The sequence below is a fragment of the Ornithodoros turicata genome, chromosome 6 (assembly GCF_037126465.1).
Source record: "Ornithodoros turicata isolate Travis chromosome 6, ASM3712646v1, whole genome shotgun sequence".
Classification (NCBI taxonomy): Eukaryota; Metazoa; Arthropoda; class Arachnida; order Ixodida; family Argasidae; genus Ornithodoros; species Ornithodoros turicata.
This window is the reverse complement of record NC_088206.1, coordinates 28,923,216-28,941,837: the sequence shown is the minus strand read 5'-3', so window position 1 is coordinate 28,941,837 and position 18,622 is coordinate 28,923,216. Positions and strand designations below refer to the sequence as shown.

The 18,622-nt window shown below is 43.7% G+C and overlaps 1 protein-coding gene across 1 annotated transcript; it reads left to right on the top strand.

Annotated features, from left to right (window-relative positions):
- The first annotated feature begins 4,913 nt into the window (after positions 1-4,913).
- Positions 4,914-17,519, top strand: LOC135396492 (uncharacterized). Its single transcript, XM_064627495.1, has 3 exons — positions 4,914-5,552; positions 6,743-6,822; positions 16,306-17,519. The coding sequence occupies exons 1-3, from the start codon at positions 5,157-5,159 to the stop codon at positions 16,937-16,939; spliced, it is 1,110 nt and encodes a 369-aa protein (XP_064483565.1). The 5' UTR covers positions 4,914-5,156; the 3' UTR covers positions 16,940-17,519.
- Positions 17,520-18,622: the final 1,103 nt, after the last annotated feature.

The window sequence follows — 18,622 nt, the reverse complement described above, 5'->3', positions numbered from 1 at the left end:
AACACAAGGAGTAAGTTTTAAAAAAGTATATTTCTTTTATAGAGGCAAAAATAATTTTTGAAGTTAGGGTACGGCGCAGATAGCGCGCGCAACCGTAACAATGCTCGCGACGACACCACATCGAAGGTGGACAAGGGAAGCACCTTCTGACTGGGGTGACTTGACCTTATTGACATGGTTTTACTCACAACGTGTCTGTGACTTGACACTTTTTTGCAACTTTTCCCGTTATAGGACCCTGTGACTGCATGAGAGGAATGACGAAACGCTTAGCAGCAAAAGCAAGCTTGCAACAGTGCTTCAAATAATTGATTCTGCGGGTGGGTCAACCGGAGTCTCGATAGTGTAAAAACGATATGGGTTTCACAACGAGACAGTTCCTTGAAGAGAAGTTACCAAAGTTGTGTTACATAAAAAAGTGTTAAAAAGTGTTACAAGTACAGTGTCCGTTGCCAGCACACGCACCTGCCACTGCTTTGAACCAGTGAGCCCATTGGAGGCTTATGTGTAGAGCCCGGATTCCTAGGCAAATACCTATTTTTTTCGTGTGGTTCTAATAGTGCCTTTTCGATACATGAGCACGAATTGGGTGCTGGGGAACCTCCCGTATCGATTTGATAGTGCCTATCAATGCCTATTTCGGCGTAGATGCCTAAAACTACGATTAAACGAGAAGAAATGCCTATAATGGCCCTAAAGCGGTGGCGATACGGGTGCTCCATGCGACATTGACATGGGTGACGTCGCACGTCATTTTGAAGCCATCAATCATTTGATAAGATGCGGGTATAAAGCTATTGGAATGTAAGTTGAGAATTACAAATCTATTACTGGGTGCAGAGCTTACTCGTTCTTTCTCTCCATTCCAGCATTGTGGTGTCCTGGGGATCGCTATTAAAAAGTATAAGCACGTTTTGTAACGGTTTTCTGTCAGTCTGACCACGCATCGTAATTCCCTGCTTACATCTAAAATTTTTTTAGAGTTTATTGCTTTCTTTCTTTTTTTTTTTTTTTTTTTTTTTGTTATCAGTGAGAGAGCGTGACGTATGAAGGTAGGTACAAGTCCCTACAGTTTGGTAACTTTAGCAAGCTCCCTGCCTCGCGGGCCATCGGGGCCATAGGTACACGAGCAAACGTGACACTGCGTTCAGTGTGAGAAGAATTGATCCCCCATATACGACCCAGGGGAGGGAGAAGAGGGGAGAAAAATATCGCCAGTAATGCTGCCTGAGACAAGTCCTCCTGAGAAGTGTCATGAAACCGGTGGCAGTGGCTAGAAGTCTTGTCCTTTGACCATAGTAGGATCAATAAGTTTTGCATTTCGTGCAGCAAAAAATGATGAGAACAGTCATAACCACCATTTACAGTATTGTTCCTGCGAATAAAAATGATTTATTCACATTCTTTGTGCGCTTTTGGTGCTACAGATGGAAAAAATGCAACAATTTATAGTGCCTATAAAGCCATTTTGAGTGCCTAAGTCGGGATTTTTCGCGCCTTTTATAGGCGCCTAAAACAAGTTTTTTTTTGTGCCTAAAATCCGGCCTCTACTTATGTGTTTGTGTCGTTCATGTTAGTAGCCTTCCTCGGCTAATTCTCGTTGTTTACGTCGTATACTGTATTCAACGTGAACAACGAGAATTCGCCGAGGCAGTCTACAAGCATGGATGACACAGACAAGCGATGTCTTATGTGTACGGTACACACAAGGCATCGCCGTTTGGAGGCTTACGTGTCTGTGTCATCCATGCTTGTAGACTGCTTCGGCTAATTCTCGTTGTTTACGTCGTACGCAAGCAAGTACACTGTCAGCGCCGCACTTACGTTGTACTCAAGAAAGTAGTCTTTCCCGACGGTTTTTCCGAGTGGATGAACCAATTACATCATACTGACTGCTCGTAGCAGACGACACGGACCCGGGGCCGAATTGAACATACCGTTCGTCATCGGTATTATTTGGAGATGACGCGCTCCAAATGTCACGTGGCGGCACGTTAAAACTGTTCCACTAGGCTGTGATTTCAAAGAAACGACACTACTGCTCATCACGCGAAAGCTCGTGACGAATCACAGCGAATTCCATACATGCAATTATCGCGCGGTACGGAATAACGAATAGACGAATAGTTGAGCATCACGCCCCTGGTGCACCTTCGATGGGCTGCCGCTGAGAGCATGACCGCGTTGCTTCGGTGGCGCGTGCTGTCTGCGCCGTACCCGAAAGTGCAAAAATTTTCTTTGCTATAAAAGAAATATACTTTTTTAAAACTTACTCCTTGTGTTCTTTAGGAATGATACTTTCTTCCAGCTTTCACTGTACTTCTTTCTGCATTCCACCATTTTTGTTATTTCAGGTTAAAGTTGCCGTATTTTCGCAAAAGTTGCATCTTCGCGTATTTTTTTCTCATATTATTATGTTTAACCTCTCAACGATACTTCTTGGGCTTGTAGTATCCATACGTATCTCAATGTTAAAAATAGTTTTGTCTCTTTACTTCTAGCGATGTAGTCCAGAAAAAATGTGCAAATTTGCTTCTCGAAGCATTTTTCGCACCCCTTTTAGGATACATATGACGAGTAACCAGAATAGTTGCGACCCTCAGATAGGTAGGTGGGCACTTCTCCCTTACCGCGGCATGAAAACAATTGCGATATTTCTATAATTTTGGCAGCGGCATGCGTAGGTGCAGGGGTGGTCAGAAGCTGAACCCGTAACTTTAAACAGACACTTATGGACAACTATTTTGCGATGGCAGCTACAACAATTGGTTTAGTGGTTTTCCCCAAGCAATGAATCAGTATGAATTTTTATAACAAAATCGACGAGGGTCGAGCGTCACCTCTGGGACATTTGGCATGGAATGACCCCTAAACCTGTTAAATACAAATCGCAGTCAACGCTTTTGAACTGTCTCAGTCCGAGAAATATTCCTAGCGGTAGACACATCCCATACTACGTTAGCATATTCTAAGATAGGTCTGATATATGTTTTATAAGCAGTTAGTTCGGTTTCCCAAGTAGCATGTTTTAGATTACGCTTTAAAAACCATAATTTACCGGAAGCCTTTCGGACGATGTGATCTACATGCAAATTCCAAGGTAGATCATGCGAGATCGTAACACCCAGATATTTAAAACTATTCACGTATGACAAGACATGGGAATGAATCTTATAATCATAACAAAGGACTACCTTTTTCCTAGTTATACGCATACAAATTCATTTTTTTTACATGTAACATCATTTGCCAGGAATCACACTAAGTAACAATTTTCTGCAGGCAGTTGTTCAGCAAAAGTTGGTCCTTATCAGAACGAATCAGAAGTATAAAGAATACAGTTGTCGGCGAAAATTCTACATTGGATAGGAATATCTCTTAAAATGTCATTAATGAAAATTAAAAACAGCATTGGTCCCAAAACTGACCCTGAGGAACCCCAGACTGAACGGCTGTGCACTGCGAGCGTGATGAGTTAATCTGTACGAATTGTTGCCTGCCAGAAAGGTAATCGGCAAACCATTTAATTAAGTTAGGATTACCTAGTACCGAATTAAGCTTCTGTAATAATTTTTCGTGTGACACACAGTCGAAAGCCTTGGACAAATCTAAGAAAATAATAATAATAATCTGTTTGGCCGCAATGGTTAAGTGTGTTGGAGAAATCGTGTACAGTCTCGATTAGTTGTGTTACTGTTGACACACCCGTCCAAAATCCATGTTCGAAAGGTGTAAAGAAATTGTGTTATTCAAGGAACGTAACCACATGTTTACTCACGATATGTTCAAGTACCTAGGCACATGTTGGTAGTAGGGATACTGGTCGGTAATTGCAAGGATCAGTCATACTACCCGTCTTGTGTATAGGTGTGACCTTTGCCACTTTCCATTGTTTTGGGACCACTCCTGTCTTAGAGACTTTCTGCATACGAGGTACAGGTACTCGCTACACCATTCCGCGTATCTTATCAGAAATGCATTACTTCATCCGTTCCCATAGCTTTTTTACGATTAACCTTGAATAGCAGTTGGCAGATACCTTCAACAGATAGAGTAATATCAGCAATTGGAGTTTGAATGCCATGAGTGTAAGTAGGGCGGAGCCCATCATCCGTCGTAAATTGGGAACAAAAATAGTGATTCATGTGCTTACAAATTGCTCTGCCATCACAGGTAACTGATTCTCCCACCTGGAGTCTGTCAGTCTTTTTTCGTGATGGAGTTAGGGATCTCCAAAACTTTGTTGGGTCTTCCTTAAGAAACTTATGTAAAGTAACATTATAAAAACGAAATCTGGCCGCACGAATTTCATCATTCAGTGTCTCAGCTACATATATATTGCAGGCCATTTACCAATTTTTTATGTGTGTTCCTATTTATAGTCAGGCTTGTGTTGAGGGAGGGTAAAAAATTGTGCTTTGAACATGCAGCTAAATAAAAAAACAAACCATACTTATGAAGGGAATTGCCTCAGGACGAGAGCCGCCAATTTTTCGGTGGCTCTTATCCTGAGGCAATTCCTTTCATATTTCCTTACTGGTTCACTGGATTTCTATCTGTCTAAACCATACCTATGTTTTACGACATGAAATCCTGACTATTCAGCCCTCTGATAATTAAAACAAAAATCTGTGGTCCCCTGGAGCTGGAATTAATGAGTCTGCTGTATATTTTGTGTTATGTTTTTATTCAATATTCCACCACAATAAAAAAACATTTTATTTTTAGGTCCTGCAGTGTTCCTTTAATTCTCGGAAGGGGAATCTGTCTCACCTTTTTTTCTTCTTTCTCTTGGTTCATGGTCTTTCCTGTATGTGCTATGAGTCACAGTAGTGCGTCAAGTCAATGTTGGTCTTTGAATAATGTGTCGCACATTGAACAGATTGTGATTTTCTTCTTTCTTTACTTTGGCCCATTTTATTCTTCACAATAACCAGCAGCCTCCACCCACTGGTCAGCACCTCCAGTCGTTGGAACAGAGTGGCTCTCACGAGTGTATTGCCAGAACTTTGTCCCACCATGACTTCCCATTGGAATTGACAGGACATACTGAAGTGGATCCCTATGCTACATTTCCTTATGCTGAAGTCTCATCACGCACTCGCAAGCTGGCAGATTCTGTTCCCACCACTTTGGAACTTGCCCTGGCCAAAATCATGCATGGTTATTTATGCAGCACTTCAGATCCTGGCGAACTGTCATCCGTTTCGCAGACATCCCTTGATTCCTACAGAGTGCGTGTTCATGTACGAGACGTAGAAACACAGACAGAACAGCCACAGAGGAGAAATGCATGTGTAAACACATTGCCACTTAATGTGCGTGAAACATTGCGGCTGATTCCTATGGAGCAACCCCTTTCAAAGGCAAAAAGCATGTCATCACTCCACCAACCAGGAGAAGAACGCTGTGACAGATGTGCCACTCCACCACTTTCTTCACCAAGGTCACCAGAAGGGTCCCCACCTGCTCACCGGGGATTTGGTCACAGCTATGTGAGCAGCCGGGCACTTGCAGACTTTGGTCGAAGCCTTTCACTGAGCCAGTTCTTGGTAAGACGCAACAAAGCGTCTGCTAGAAGCTATGAGGTGGTTTGGGTGCTTCAGCTTCGTCACAGGCTGCATGTCGTCCGTCTCTGGTGCTTGGTGATGGTCTGCTCTATGTCCTTGATAGAAGTTATGGCAGATGCTTAATGGACTTGCTGGGGACAGATAAGACGCTGACTTGTAGCAACAGTGATGCTTTCCTGTGGCATGTTGGAAGTACAGGCTACTGTATTTTCTGCCAGTGTTGCATAAGACTCTTCAGTGTAATGATGAAATGAATGACATTCTTTCTTTGATGCTGACTTATTTCCTCTTCACTTTGCTCTCTGTTACTTTTTACAGCTTTTGGCAGACCCTACCTCTTCTCTTTAGTACACTAGCACCATGTGGTGTCATGTAGAACACTGCCCTCTTCTCTTCACTGGCTCCTCAGTGCTTGCATCTATGATCATGTTACATAGATTGGCTGGTAGCAAATATGGGCATGACAGATATTGTGTGATGACTGCACCAAAATGTATTTTAAGGGGTGTGTATGCAATGGTCCTTTCAAAATTGTGAGGTAAGTGCAATACCTGTTCATTGAAAAACTAAGTCACAAAATGGCTATGTAACCCTCACTAGCTGCTATGCCCACTACATTCATTTGTGCTTCTAGTTTTAAAGTCTGCAACATATTAAGTCTAGCTGACGTCTGTTTTCTAAAGGAGATAATAGGAGTCAAAATAATTTGCAACAAAAACTTGTGCACAACATTCCACATTGATGGTTCTAAACAGCTGTTTGTATCTATTTGCGACCGCAAAATTTAAGCATTACTGGAACGAATAAGAGCCATTGCGAGAAGCCTCAAAAAGAGAGATACAAATAAAGGTACATGGTATATGGAAGCAAGCTTCACAGTTCCTGTCCCTTGTGCAACATTACACACTTTACAGTCATTAGAAGCGTTGGTGTGTATCATGAAAATTATGAATGGCCCCATCTCATAAAATGATCAGGATAAGTTACGATGCCAGTTCCTAGTGAGCTTGATCGTCATGTGATACATAAGCATTGCAGACCATACACAGAGGCTGCAAAGCTTGCTCTGGACACCATGTACATGCAGATGTAACATATATGCAGTTTTTGGCTATTTGTGCTAAACATGGTTATTAGACTGTTCTCACTGTATGTCCATCATTTCTATTCAGTGTGCACTGACAGACAAGAGGGACTTTGAGGCAACTGATCCTGATGATGCTGAAGAAGTGCTGAAGCAGATTCTTGCACGGTAAGCTTTTGGTTGCATCCAGGGTTTCTTTTTCTTGGTAACTGTCTAGTAAAATTCAGAGGAAAAAAATTACCGGGCAGTCCCTCACCAATTTTTTGTACGTGCTCAATTATTCATGCACCATCACGGTTCTCACCCCCCACCCCCTCCATAAAGTTAAAGCCATACATCCCGTTACTTTATTTTTTGGACTTGGTCTTCCCCATCATGTGCCCAGCCAACGACCAGTGTGAACTGCCATTTCAGGTACTATCTGTGCTGTCAGTACATCTTGAACTGCATCCTATGTCATAGAACTGCTATAGCTTGATTCTGTATAGAGGATGGGTGCGCGAATATTGGAGTTCCCGAATTCGAATTGAATCAATCACTCGAAGTATTGGATTCGCGAATCGAATACCGAATATTCGATTATTTGCCGAATATAAACGCCACCTCTGGAAAGTGGGCTTCAAAGGATGCTTCCCTGCATCATATGAAGCCTGCTTAATGAAATTGCCCATGCTGCAGGACCAACACAGACGGATTATTGTTCAGCTTAAGATAAAGTTTATTGTGCATACTTCCCCTAAAGGAAGGGGTGGCGACCCTCCTGTGTGCAGTGGAGGGGTGCCAGCAGGGAATTTTGATTTGATGTCTGGGAGGTTGCCCTTAAACAGTTAGCTCTTAAATAATGCCTACAGCCCCGGAACAAAAAGGGTGTCTTAAAGATGCCTCTTACATTCAAAACTTCAGCAACATAGCTTTTCCAAACGAGACATACAAACTCCAACACATAAGCTAAAAGGCGTTCAAGACAAAGCTGAGGCAGGGCGCAAATTTGTTTGTGTCACAAGCAACCTTTCAGAAACAATTGCAGCCTCATCTGTGTAACGTGCCACTGCCTGACATCAAATTTTGAAATGAAGATAGTAGTTGCTCCAGTATGTATTACCTGAGAAGCAAAAAACACTATCATGTAATATAAAAGAGTAGGGGCTTCCCACAGAAGAATTACACGTGTCTGTTGTGAGAGTTAATGCCAGAAAAATTACTCTGAAGCAATGGGCTAGAAATTGCAAACTTTTAGTGCAAAAAGCATGTATTGTAAAATTTGCACGACTATTCAATTCAGTATTCGACATTTTTTCCTCCGTTAGGTTGGATATTCGATTTGACTTCAAATATTCAGATTCACACAAGTCTAAATTAAGCAAACCCAGATAAGTTTACTAGAGTGCAAAGTTCAGCATCGCAAACAATGTTGATGGAGTTGCAGCTGAAAAGCAAATGCAAACGCATATAGTACAGTCCAATAACGAAGTATCTCGGGAACTACGAATTTGTTCGTTATATCCGAACGTCGCTGTAAAAGAAGGACAAAAAACAACCATCGAACTTGGGAATGCTGCGCCGCAGTATGGACGGTATATTTTTGTGGATAATATGTACATGATGGCCTTTTCAAACAGCACAAAATTTATTTTCTGCTGTTTCGCAGCAACTGAGTGCGCGATAAACTGTCCGATCTTGTGACAGTTAATGCCAGAAAAATTACATAAAGCCATGGGCTACAAAATGGGAACTTTTAGTGTGAAAGTCACATATTGTAAATTTTGCAAGAATATTCGATATTCGATTCGGTATTCTGAATTTTTTCCTCCATTCAATTCGATTTTCGATTCGACTTAAAATATTTGGATTCGCACACCCCTAATTACTCGTCAGAAGAGGACTCCCCCTCCATCATGCTGCCGCACTCCTCACCACTGACATAACACATGTCATGATCCAAATTAATTCCGCACTTTTTAAACGCGTGCACGACAAGGTCACTGGGCAGGGCTGCCTACACTGATGACACCCATCACAAACTGCCGACAGCGACGCTCTCGTGATGCTCGGCGGCTTCCGGTTGGTGTGAGCATGTAATCTTCTCGCATCAGCCATTCGTTGTACATGCGCCTCACGTGGTTCTCAAACAGTTTATTCACTCTCACATCGAGTGCCTGCAGCTGAGTTGCAAGTCCCCCATGGAATGACAAGCGTGTTGGTGTCCGCGTTGCGAGGCACCTTTTTCACCTTTTCCGTGATGCGCCCACGGAACACGATGTACGGCCTTCAGCTTCATGCCATTTGCAAGCCATGCCAGCATCACTGTAAAACGCAACTCCTCGTTGCCAGACAAGCGGAGGCTCACTTCCCGACTGCCTTTTGCTGACACTGTCATATTGTTGGTCATGTCACAAAATGCCGGCGTTTGATTAGCATTTCTGATTTGTCCTATCATATAGTGACGCCAGTCCTGAAGTCATAGGAAATAACGGTGGAATGCGAGCACTTTCTCTTCGTACTCTTTGGAAAGCTGTTCGCGCTACAGTAGAAGATAGCACCACATTGTTTTCTCCAGTAACGTATGACACGCTCAGAGACACCGAACTCCCGTTCTGCGGCACAGTTGTTTATTTCCTCAGCATACAATATCACAAGCCGCTTGAAAGACGTAGAAATGAGTGCCACACCTTCCCAGTGATGTTCACGATGTCGTCGTTTTGAGTCTTGTATCAGGTTTCGCTTCGCAGTTGTTTGTTGTTCCCGTGTGAATGACGCATACAACATAATCGGGAATGCGGACTATGTCTCAAGGGTTTTTCCAGAGTACCTCTAAATTTAGGGCAGTGCGGGGGCACTGGCCCGATTGTAAGTCGACCCCCCCCACTTTTCAGTTGTCAGTTTGGGAAAAAGGGGTCGACTTACAATCATCATAAATACAGTAGTCGCTGACCGATTTTTTGGATGCCGTTATTTTGGACGTGCTTGAGTGCTCTGACATCATCACTATACGATCGCACACCCCCATACAGTCAAGGTATAGCAGCGCCCCACATAACCTCAATACCATCTTGAACTGCTTCCTGCGCTATTCGCCTCTCAAACTGGCTGCTCGCTACCTACACCCACCCAGCAGAAGCACTCAATGAATGATAGTAACAGCGGACGACCGGTATGTTTTCACGTTGACCCAAAACTCCTGCAACTTCCCTTCATATGCGATGGAGTTTCCCAGCTTACAGAACTGAAACAGCAACAGCACCGCTCAATTCCGCAGTGCAAAAATACTGCGAGAAGAATATTCAATGCAGACGTGATCACACGGAAATGTAATAGAGTTCATCGACAAAACATTGACCAGTTTTTCTGGCCATTGATTGGATGAATGAGTAATGTCTTGGTTAAATTCGTTTTTCCGGACTGCTCGATAGAGATTGACACGGGCTGCCACTTTATCACATGCTAAAAAGCACTTCGTTAAAAAGGGTGTCCCGTCAACACCGCGAGTAAAAAATCGTGACTAAGCCATACGCAGGGTGTCCCATTGAAAATAGGCCAGGGGTTAAAATAAAGGCAAAGTGCTCAATGCGAATTAAACCAGCTGCACAGTTGTGTGAACCATCCAAAAATTATTTTTTTGTCGAACCTAATCAATTAATTAGTGATAATTAATTTTCTTATTGTTAATTATTGATTCTAGTGCCATGGTGTCAACTAGTCGGTTTTAGTTGTTAGTTTAGTTAGTTAGTTTTTCCCGGGTTTAATGTCGGGTTTGAGAATCCCCGTGGAGCAAAGAGTGCTCCCTTCCTCAGTTGGCTTTTCCTTAGCAAAATTAGAGCTTAAAATTAAAAAATTATCACTAATTAATTGATTAGGTTCGACGAAAAAAATATTTTTGGATGGTTCACACAACTGTGAACAATGTACAGCTGGTTTCAATCGCATAGAGCACATCGTCTTTATTTTGACCCCTGACCTATTTTCACTGAGGCATCCTAGCGCGATCAAAATTAAGCTTTCACCATTTAGGAAAAATGGTGAGTGGCACAGGAAGGCCGCTTGTGCAAGCAGGTTGTAGAGGCTTCAGGTTGGATGTGGGTATCGTCAAATTCTAATTACAGGAATAAATGAAGCCACTTCTATGCCAAAAACTCCTGTATATTACACCACCTTGTACCTTCATCATCCCTGATCCCATTTTCATTTTGGGAACAGCAAATTGATGAGGAGACTGAAATCTCGGTGCTGTACGTGACCAATTTTAATGGGTACCAACAAACAACTGACGTATATTACAGAGCCTTACACCTGCAACTGAAAGTTGTAGGCTATACCTCTCAAGTAATCCATGATGTCACGATTCTCATAGTCCTCGGAGATCCTTCTCACACGTTAAGCTACTTTGTTCCGTTTACCCGAAGTACACAAAACGGATTATTTCAATTGTCCGAAGTTTTTTATTGTTGCATATAAAGGAAAGCAACCAAAGATGACGCTATCGTTTCGTTTATCCGTAATTTGCGTTTAACCGAGTTTCGTTTAGTGGGGGTCCACTGTATGTAGTGGAGAGAGACAGCCACATAGAGTAAACCCTCATTATATTGAAGTCGTTTTATTTGAATTATCTAGGCATGTGTGAATAGCGATTTTTTAAAATTTCGAATCAAACACAAATGAATAATGTGCAAGTTGAATTGAATTAGAATGGTTTTCAAATCGAATACAAATTATTAACGAATAACTCAAATAAAATATGTTCTCAAGGATATTAATGTCAGAACCCAAAAGAAACAGGAACTACATCACTTCAGGCTCTCGTGTAGGAATACTAGTTCATGAACATGCTCTGGTAACTACGTTTGTAGTGGCCAACAGGTCACCGAGCTGTCCCACAGAGTTCGTTGAAGTCCTTGGTCTGCTTTCTTGCATCTTCAATGCTCATCTGAAGAGTGTGAGCAAAGCACGGTATGCTTGTCCATGACCTACCCTGTAATACTGCACCAGTGAAATTAAGGGCAATGTCCGTGACGATAGATACTGGCAGGTCCTGTAAAAGCCCCCATTCTTCAATCAGCTGTAGAAGGAAGTTGTGTATATTGGTGCTATTATGGCTACCAGACATGTTTGCAGGCCAAAGCACAGTTGTGGGCCACAAAGTCCTCTTCCATAATGTGGGAAGTGAATGAGGCATAACTGTGACCTGCACGCGAAGTCCAGTCATCTGTCGTTATCGAGTAGCACTGGGCGCTTTTCAGGTTGTTCTCAATCTTGTACTTGACCTTCTCAGTTTCCTGCTTGTCAGGCATCAATGACCGCGAGAATGTCGTTCTTGACAGGACAGAACATTGTGGTTCTGCACAGTGCATCAGTTCAAGGAAACCCAGTTCCTCCACTGGTGAGAGCTTGTGATGACTGAAGACCCCTTGCTATGAAACATACGGTCTTCATAGTGATTGCACACACACACACGTGTGTCTGACGAATTCAGTTTTGGTTCGAAGAACGCTTGCACTGTTTGCGACGTAGTTGCGGTTGCAGCGTCCAATTTCAGACCAGTTCTAGCTGACGCTCTGGATGATTAAGAAGTGTCGTCGTCATTCCCGTAGGTGTCTGGTGAGAGGCACGTCATTTAGCATTTCCTGCTCCCACATGACACTTCGCTGTTTCCGCGGTAGAGCCGTAGAGAACCAGAACATTGCTTACTGTGCGGACGAAAAGACACGGACATGCAGTTCCACTTCATGCGTCACGTGGGCTTATCGCGAGATTTTGCGTCTTTCTAGCAACAGAAATAATTGAAAGAAATAAGTAAAAATTACGCTTTAGCCCTGCCTGCGTGATTATCACAAAGAAGAGTGCAAAAAATGTGCGTCTAGAGGCAGAAGTGTCCCCGCCTTTATTTGTTTTGCCCTCTTTTTGATAAGACTGTTGTTTTGTTTTCTTTGTGAAAGACGGTTGTCACTAGCATCAAGGTCAAAGCAGTGGAAAGAAAGGTAAAACAAGAGGCGGGAACACTTCCTCCTCTCCCTGCACCTTCTGTGCGCTCTTCTTTGCGACAATCAAGCAGGCAGTGCTACAGCGGAATTTTTATCAATTTTTTTAGGCTATTTCTGTTGCTATGCTGTGCATAGTTTTTGTTGGGTCTGTGGTTGTCCGTGGAGGACTTCATATTCCTCTAAAAAAAAGTGGGGTTTGCTTGGCAGTTTTCAATTTTTCAATTTCAATATTTTGCTTGGCAATTGGTTTTCAAAGTTCAATTGAAAAAAATATTTCCCTCAATTAAAAGTTGTCCAAAGCCTTCCTAAATGGCGGTAAAAGTTCCTAGAAGGTAATTGCCGAAAGTCCCACTATCCTCCGACGAGTACGTCGCCAGTTAGAATTTTTTATCACTTTAGGTGAAACACCCTGTATGTAGCATAACTGTACTTGTGGACATGGATAGGAATGGAATGCATCACAAGCACTACAAGTCGTCATGTCGCTGTAAAGCCTCAGTATTGCATCCCGTGAAAGGGTTGTTTTTAAAGGCAGTGCGTATCCCGGAGCAGCTTCAGCCATTAGATCACGGAATCCCTCACCTTCCACAACACTGAACGGCTGCAATTCAGTTGGACACCAAATTGGACATCATCATTCACGCATGGGACATCAGGGTTGTTTGAGTTATGCATGAATTTCTGCTAAACCGTTTTTAACTAAAACAAAGTTTAATGCAAGAACTAGTTAAACAACACATGTGGCATGAAATGGGACAAGATGAAAATGAATCACTTGACTAGTCCATGGCCACTTTCATGTGGTCTTCTTTCAAGCGCATGAAAGGCAATGACCCCAGAGTAAACATTCTGGTGGGGGGGCACCACCATTCTGTGGTGCCCCCACATCTTAATGTGAAAGCTTTGTTGTCACAGCACTCCTTTTGTTTTCGAAAGGTGGCAGCAGGATACTCTTAAGAGCACGGGAAAGTAGTCGTGGTACAGTTGAACCTCGTTATAACGAACACGGATACAACGAATTATCGGTTAAATGAAGTGAATGCAAAGTTTGGTTGGTTTCTGCTTTATTTCAGTGGCAGTTCTACTTTTATAACGAAACCAACAGCGCAAAATTCCACGCGATATCAGTTACAACATAGCATATTTGACCTTTCATGTTGCTCAACTGCGTGCGCGAGCATAAAAAGAAAAAAAAAAAAGACAGTGCAACCAACGCGAATTCTCTGGCGTTCAAATTACGCGATGTGGGAAAATACGCGCGTGTGCTCGTTTCAGCCGCTGCCGAGGCGATCACCGCGATGGATGCGCGTGCAGGGTGCCACCGCATGCACATGCAGAAACCATGTGGTCTGCCTCGCTGTTGGCGAGATGGCAGCCAAACGGAAAGCGATCCCTTTGGAAACAAAACTATGTATGGGTCTTGGAACGAGGTGGCGCGATCGACAATAAGGAACTGCTTTGTGAATGCCAGGTTCACTCTACCTGCCGTAGACGCTCCACCCGAAAGTCAATCGCAATAGGAGCCATTGACAGACGACGCAAATTGGCGCCGACAGGCCTTGCCAGAGATAACTTTTCATGACTTTGCTTCCGCCGCCGACAACTTGTGTGTGGCACCAGAGCTAACTGACCTAGAAATCGTGGACCAGTTTGCGTTGCCGGGAGGTGACGAGAACAGCGAAGAAGACAGCGCAGACGAAATTGAAGAGCCGCCGTTAAAAAGCTGGGAGGCAGTGGACATGGCCAGCAAACTGCGCAGCTATCTTGGGAAGCTAACCACAGTCAAAACCACCGAAGTCGAAAGAGTGTTGTGTTGTGTAGATACAGTGTAAAAGTTCATTCTTGAGAATGTGCTTGAGAACCGTCAGACCAAGATAACTTCTTTCTTCAAATAAATTGTCTTCTGGACTGAAGGAATATGACCACGTTGTGTCTAGCGGTTGTTTTCTCGTTGCAACTCAATGTGAAAGGTGAGCTTGCACGTTTTTATAATGCTCCCCATATGTTGAAATACGTAGCACATTTTTGTAGTTTATTACCTCCCCTGTTCGTATGCCACTATCACAGGCCCCATCGCGGCTTCGTTTGGTGATTCATTGATGTTTACTTTTATAGCGAATATCGGATATAACGGAACGATTTTGGGTCTCAGTGCTACTTCGATATAACGAAGTTCAACTATACAGGCAAGCATGAAAACATCTTGGATTAGAAAATCTGTTATACGTGCTCACGATTGTTTCTTTAGCCATGACTCAGTCTACATCATTGAGAACAACACAATCACCAAGCCCGCGAGTGTGAATATCAGCTGTCATTCACGCCTTTTTGTTGCTGTGTTGTCAACAGGAAAGGTCTTGATTCTCTTAAAACAGCGAGGCCTGCTTGCTTCGCTGACCATGAGTAAGCGGCATTGTTACTTGTGTTCGTGCACACCATTATGGTGATTCGTTCCTTGTTCTTTTTGCACAAGTATTACTTTTATAAGCAATGGTTGCATAATGACAATAAGTAAACATATCCCTGACATGCGAGCAGGGCATGGGTGGGCGTTTCTGGGTCGATTTGTAGTTGGAGTCAGGCGCCATTGGGCAATATTGTTCGAATGAACCGTTGCGCACGTTCACATGTTCGAATGACAGGGCATTTTCTCCCACTGAAATACATATGACTTCGACAAGACCTGAGCGTCAGTTCACGTTACTGGGAAGTTCGAATTCTGAGATTTGGAATCAGAGTATGCTTGCTACACAAATTAAGTGCCCAGATGTGTAAGCTATTCCTCTTTTATCTTTTTACCTCCAGCCTCATCACATCCCCACTTCAGTAATACTTTACCTCATTAAGGGATAGTGATGTACATGATTGAGATCCTCGAGCAGTTTGCTGTGTTTTGGTATTTGCCATGGACAAGATACACTTTTCTGGTAGGTGCAGCATGCATGGGTCAACCGTCTTGCAGGTGTAGATCTTGTATTGAATGACCGAGCTGTGCCCCCATAAAGGTGTACAGTTAAACCTCAATGTAGCGAACACTGATGTAGCGAAATTCCCGAAATGCTTCTTGGGTATTTCCCGCGGTTCTTGGCGGAGTCAATGACTCGCTCTTAACACGTCCTCTTCCCTCTCTCCCTCGGCCTCCTCGGGCACCCGTTGCTTCCGTCCTCCCTCCGTCCATCACTTTACGTTCCTTCCTGTCTTGACCCCGCGGTGACACAACTGCCGACATTGACAACAATGATGACGATACGGACATGTTACAGACTCAGACGCAAGTTATGGATGCTATCAACGTGCTTCGCCGACATGCTCGTTGCATAGAGAGTAATGAACGAGCAGTGAATGCAATATGGGTTCTTGAGCAATCTGTCATGCTGTCTCTCATACACTTGTCCCAGGCAAAGGTAACGGACTATTTTGGTACGCAATCAGCTGTGGGAATGTGACTCAAACCATGTACGCAGTCTTTGGATGCGATTAAACATTGTTTTCTACGTTTATCGTGCTCTTTCTTTCGTGTTTTGTATGGTATTTTACATCGCGGAGCCGAATACTTGATGTAACGAATTCCTCGATGTAACGAAATTTTGTGAAATTTTTGCGACTTGTTGCATCGAGGTTTAAGTCTATATGCTGCAATATTTGCTGTAACTCGTGTTGCTGTTTCTTCTTTTAGGCAACAGCGTGAACGTGAAGCCCTGGAAACTCGCCACCGCCAGGAACTGGAGTCACTAAGGCAGCGCCTACGCAGTGGCACCATCTCACATGGCCTGCCCTGGGACCCTCCTAAAGCAGACTGCCGGCCTATTTCCCACTCCCAGTCGGCCCCACACTTCACCCACCCACACTTTCCTCCTCTGCAACAAAGTCCCTACTTTGGCCAACCTATTCCCGAGCCCATACCAGATTCATCCAGGTACATGCATCGCTCCAACTCTGAAGGACTCCCACCTGTGCCCGATGCTGCGCAACATGCTGCACGGACTCGAACTCTAACAGATGACCTGCTTCGTCTAGTTCAAATTAATGGTGCCTCCCGTGGTTACAGCACACCTGTGTCGCCTGGTTGCAGTACAAGTCCCGAGCCCAAGCCGACGCTTTATCAACTGATGCATCAGAGGAGTAGTGCAACACTGCGCGATCCATCTCCACAGCGTACAACACAACAATTCACAGACATGGTGGCACAGAGGGTGGCATCTCTGAATAACCCTCCGGGGGTGCTTTTCCCGCTGCCATCAAGTTTACAGTCTGACCCATTGTGGCAGTTACGACACTACAGTGCAAATGGAGGACACCGGCATCAGTAGTGTACCACAAGGGATATATGTTGGCGGCGGAGGAAGTGAACACCAAAATTCGGTTCTACTGGTGGTGCTTGAAGAGCCTCTCATTAAAAAGTATGCTACAACACATAATGTGCACTTGTGGTGCAAGGACTGTGTAGCCCAGTGCTGTACATGCGACGTGGTTTCATGTTCGAGAGCTTTACTGCAGAGTAGCCATATGCAATGCATGGGGCAGTTAGCTCTCCTCATGTTCATTAGAGGTAGTGCAGAACCCAGCTCAACCATTTGAAACACCTTTGCAACCCGAGCATGATTCCTCATCAAAGTGCCTGTATTATGCAACGCATCTGCCCTGTGTAGAGGTAGTAGTCGCTTTTCTTACCCCAGCAGCTGACATAATATATCTAGAGTGCATTCCACGAAGAGGGTGGTGCGTGGGACAACATTGGAAAGGCCTTCCTTGCGAAGTCCGTTCCTGCCATTGGAAATATGGTCAAACATGGACATTGGCTCGATGCATTTTTTTGACGGAATGCCTTTTGTATTTAGGTAATTGATACTATGCGTACATATTTAATAAAAGGAAAGTTTTACTGCTGTAGGTTCTGGTTATTTTAGATTGCTGGTGACTGTGATTAAGTTGTTTCCTGATACAGATTCTTTCCTGGTTAGCGAACATCTGCTTTCCCGTAATGAAAGTGCTGTGCCGATCCTGAGGTGGTGTGCCATACTGTGACCAAGGGGCTATTTTTACCGCATCTGTGCCAAATACGGATGTAGATTGTTACTTGGCACCCAGAGGAGGTTGCCACTGCTGGAAGGAAACAAAACAAACTGAACGCAGTGCATGCCTGCTTGACAGAGCTGAAACATTAAAGGGATGTGTCACAGCAGCTAACTGATGGGTAAATGCATGCCATCGGTCCTCAGCTCTCACAAAATCTATCCCCAAAAATGTATCACTGCTGATGGAGAACTTGGCTTACTTGCAATGGGTTGCAAGAATTTCAAGAAGTCCTGTCTTTGCGTGTGTACCTCAGTGTTTGTACAGTATCAGCAGTTTCATTTTAACTGTGGCCATCAACATCAGCATGAGCTTTTGTTAGCAGACAGGTGTGTTCATGGGCTTGTTCATGTGTTATGTTTTGTGCTGTTTTTGGACACAACATCAGCCTTCAAACAGTCTTTCGGATTTCAAACATGAAGGTTATTGTGAATTCGAGCATGCGAATGTTTGAGCACTATCACATTTGGATTACTGTTTCGGTTTCGCTGGGAATGTCTGGTGTACTATTAGGTGCGACGAAATACTACACACTCACATATGCATCTGCACTCATCATTTCCACCTGCGCAGGATGTCACCTTCAAAGATAAGAGGTACACATATCCCTCTTTTGTCCAGTGAGGTTGGCAGTCTGTGTACGTATGTGTTTTTGTGTCGAAACGCTGGCCTACCGTTTCCAGTTTTGTTTCATGCTTGTTTCAGCATCCATGGTTGTGTAAACATTGCAATGATTTTTGCCTTTTCCCTGTCATTCTTACTCTTTTGCATTTCCTACCTATACCATCAGTGCATGCTAGCTGTGCAATATGCTGTCATCACTGCATTGCTGACGGATTTGTTAAAGGGGCAATTAGGCGGCATTTAACATGGATTGAAAACCCTGTTTCATTGGTCAGGGTGTCCATCAGGAGTAACCA

Coding starts and splice junctions, on each gene's coding strand:
- LOC135396492 (XM_064627495.1), top strand. CDS start 5,157: ATGCATGGTTATTTATGCAGCACTTCAGATCCTGGCGAACTGTCATCC. Junction 5,553..6,742: donor TTTCACTGAGCCAGTTCTTG/GTAAGACGCAAC, acceptor ATTTCTATTCAG/TGTGCACTGACAGACAAGAG. Junction 6,823..16,305: donor CTGAAGCAGATTCTTGCACG/GTAAGCTTTTGG, acceptor TTCTTCTTTTAG/GCAACAGCGTGAACGTGAAG.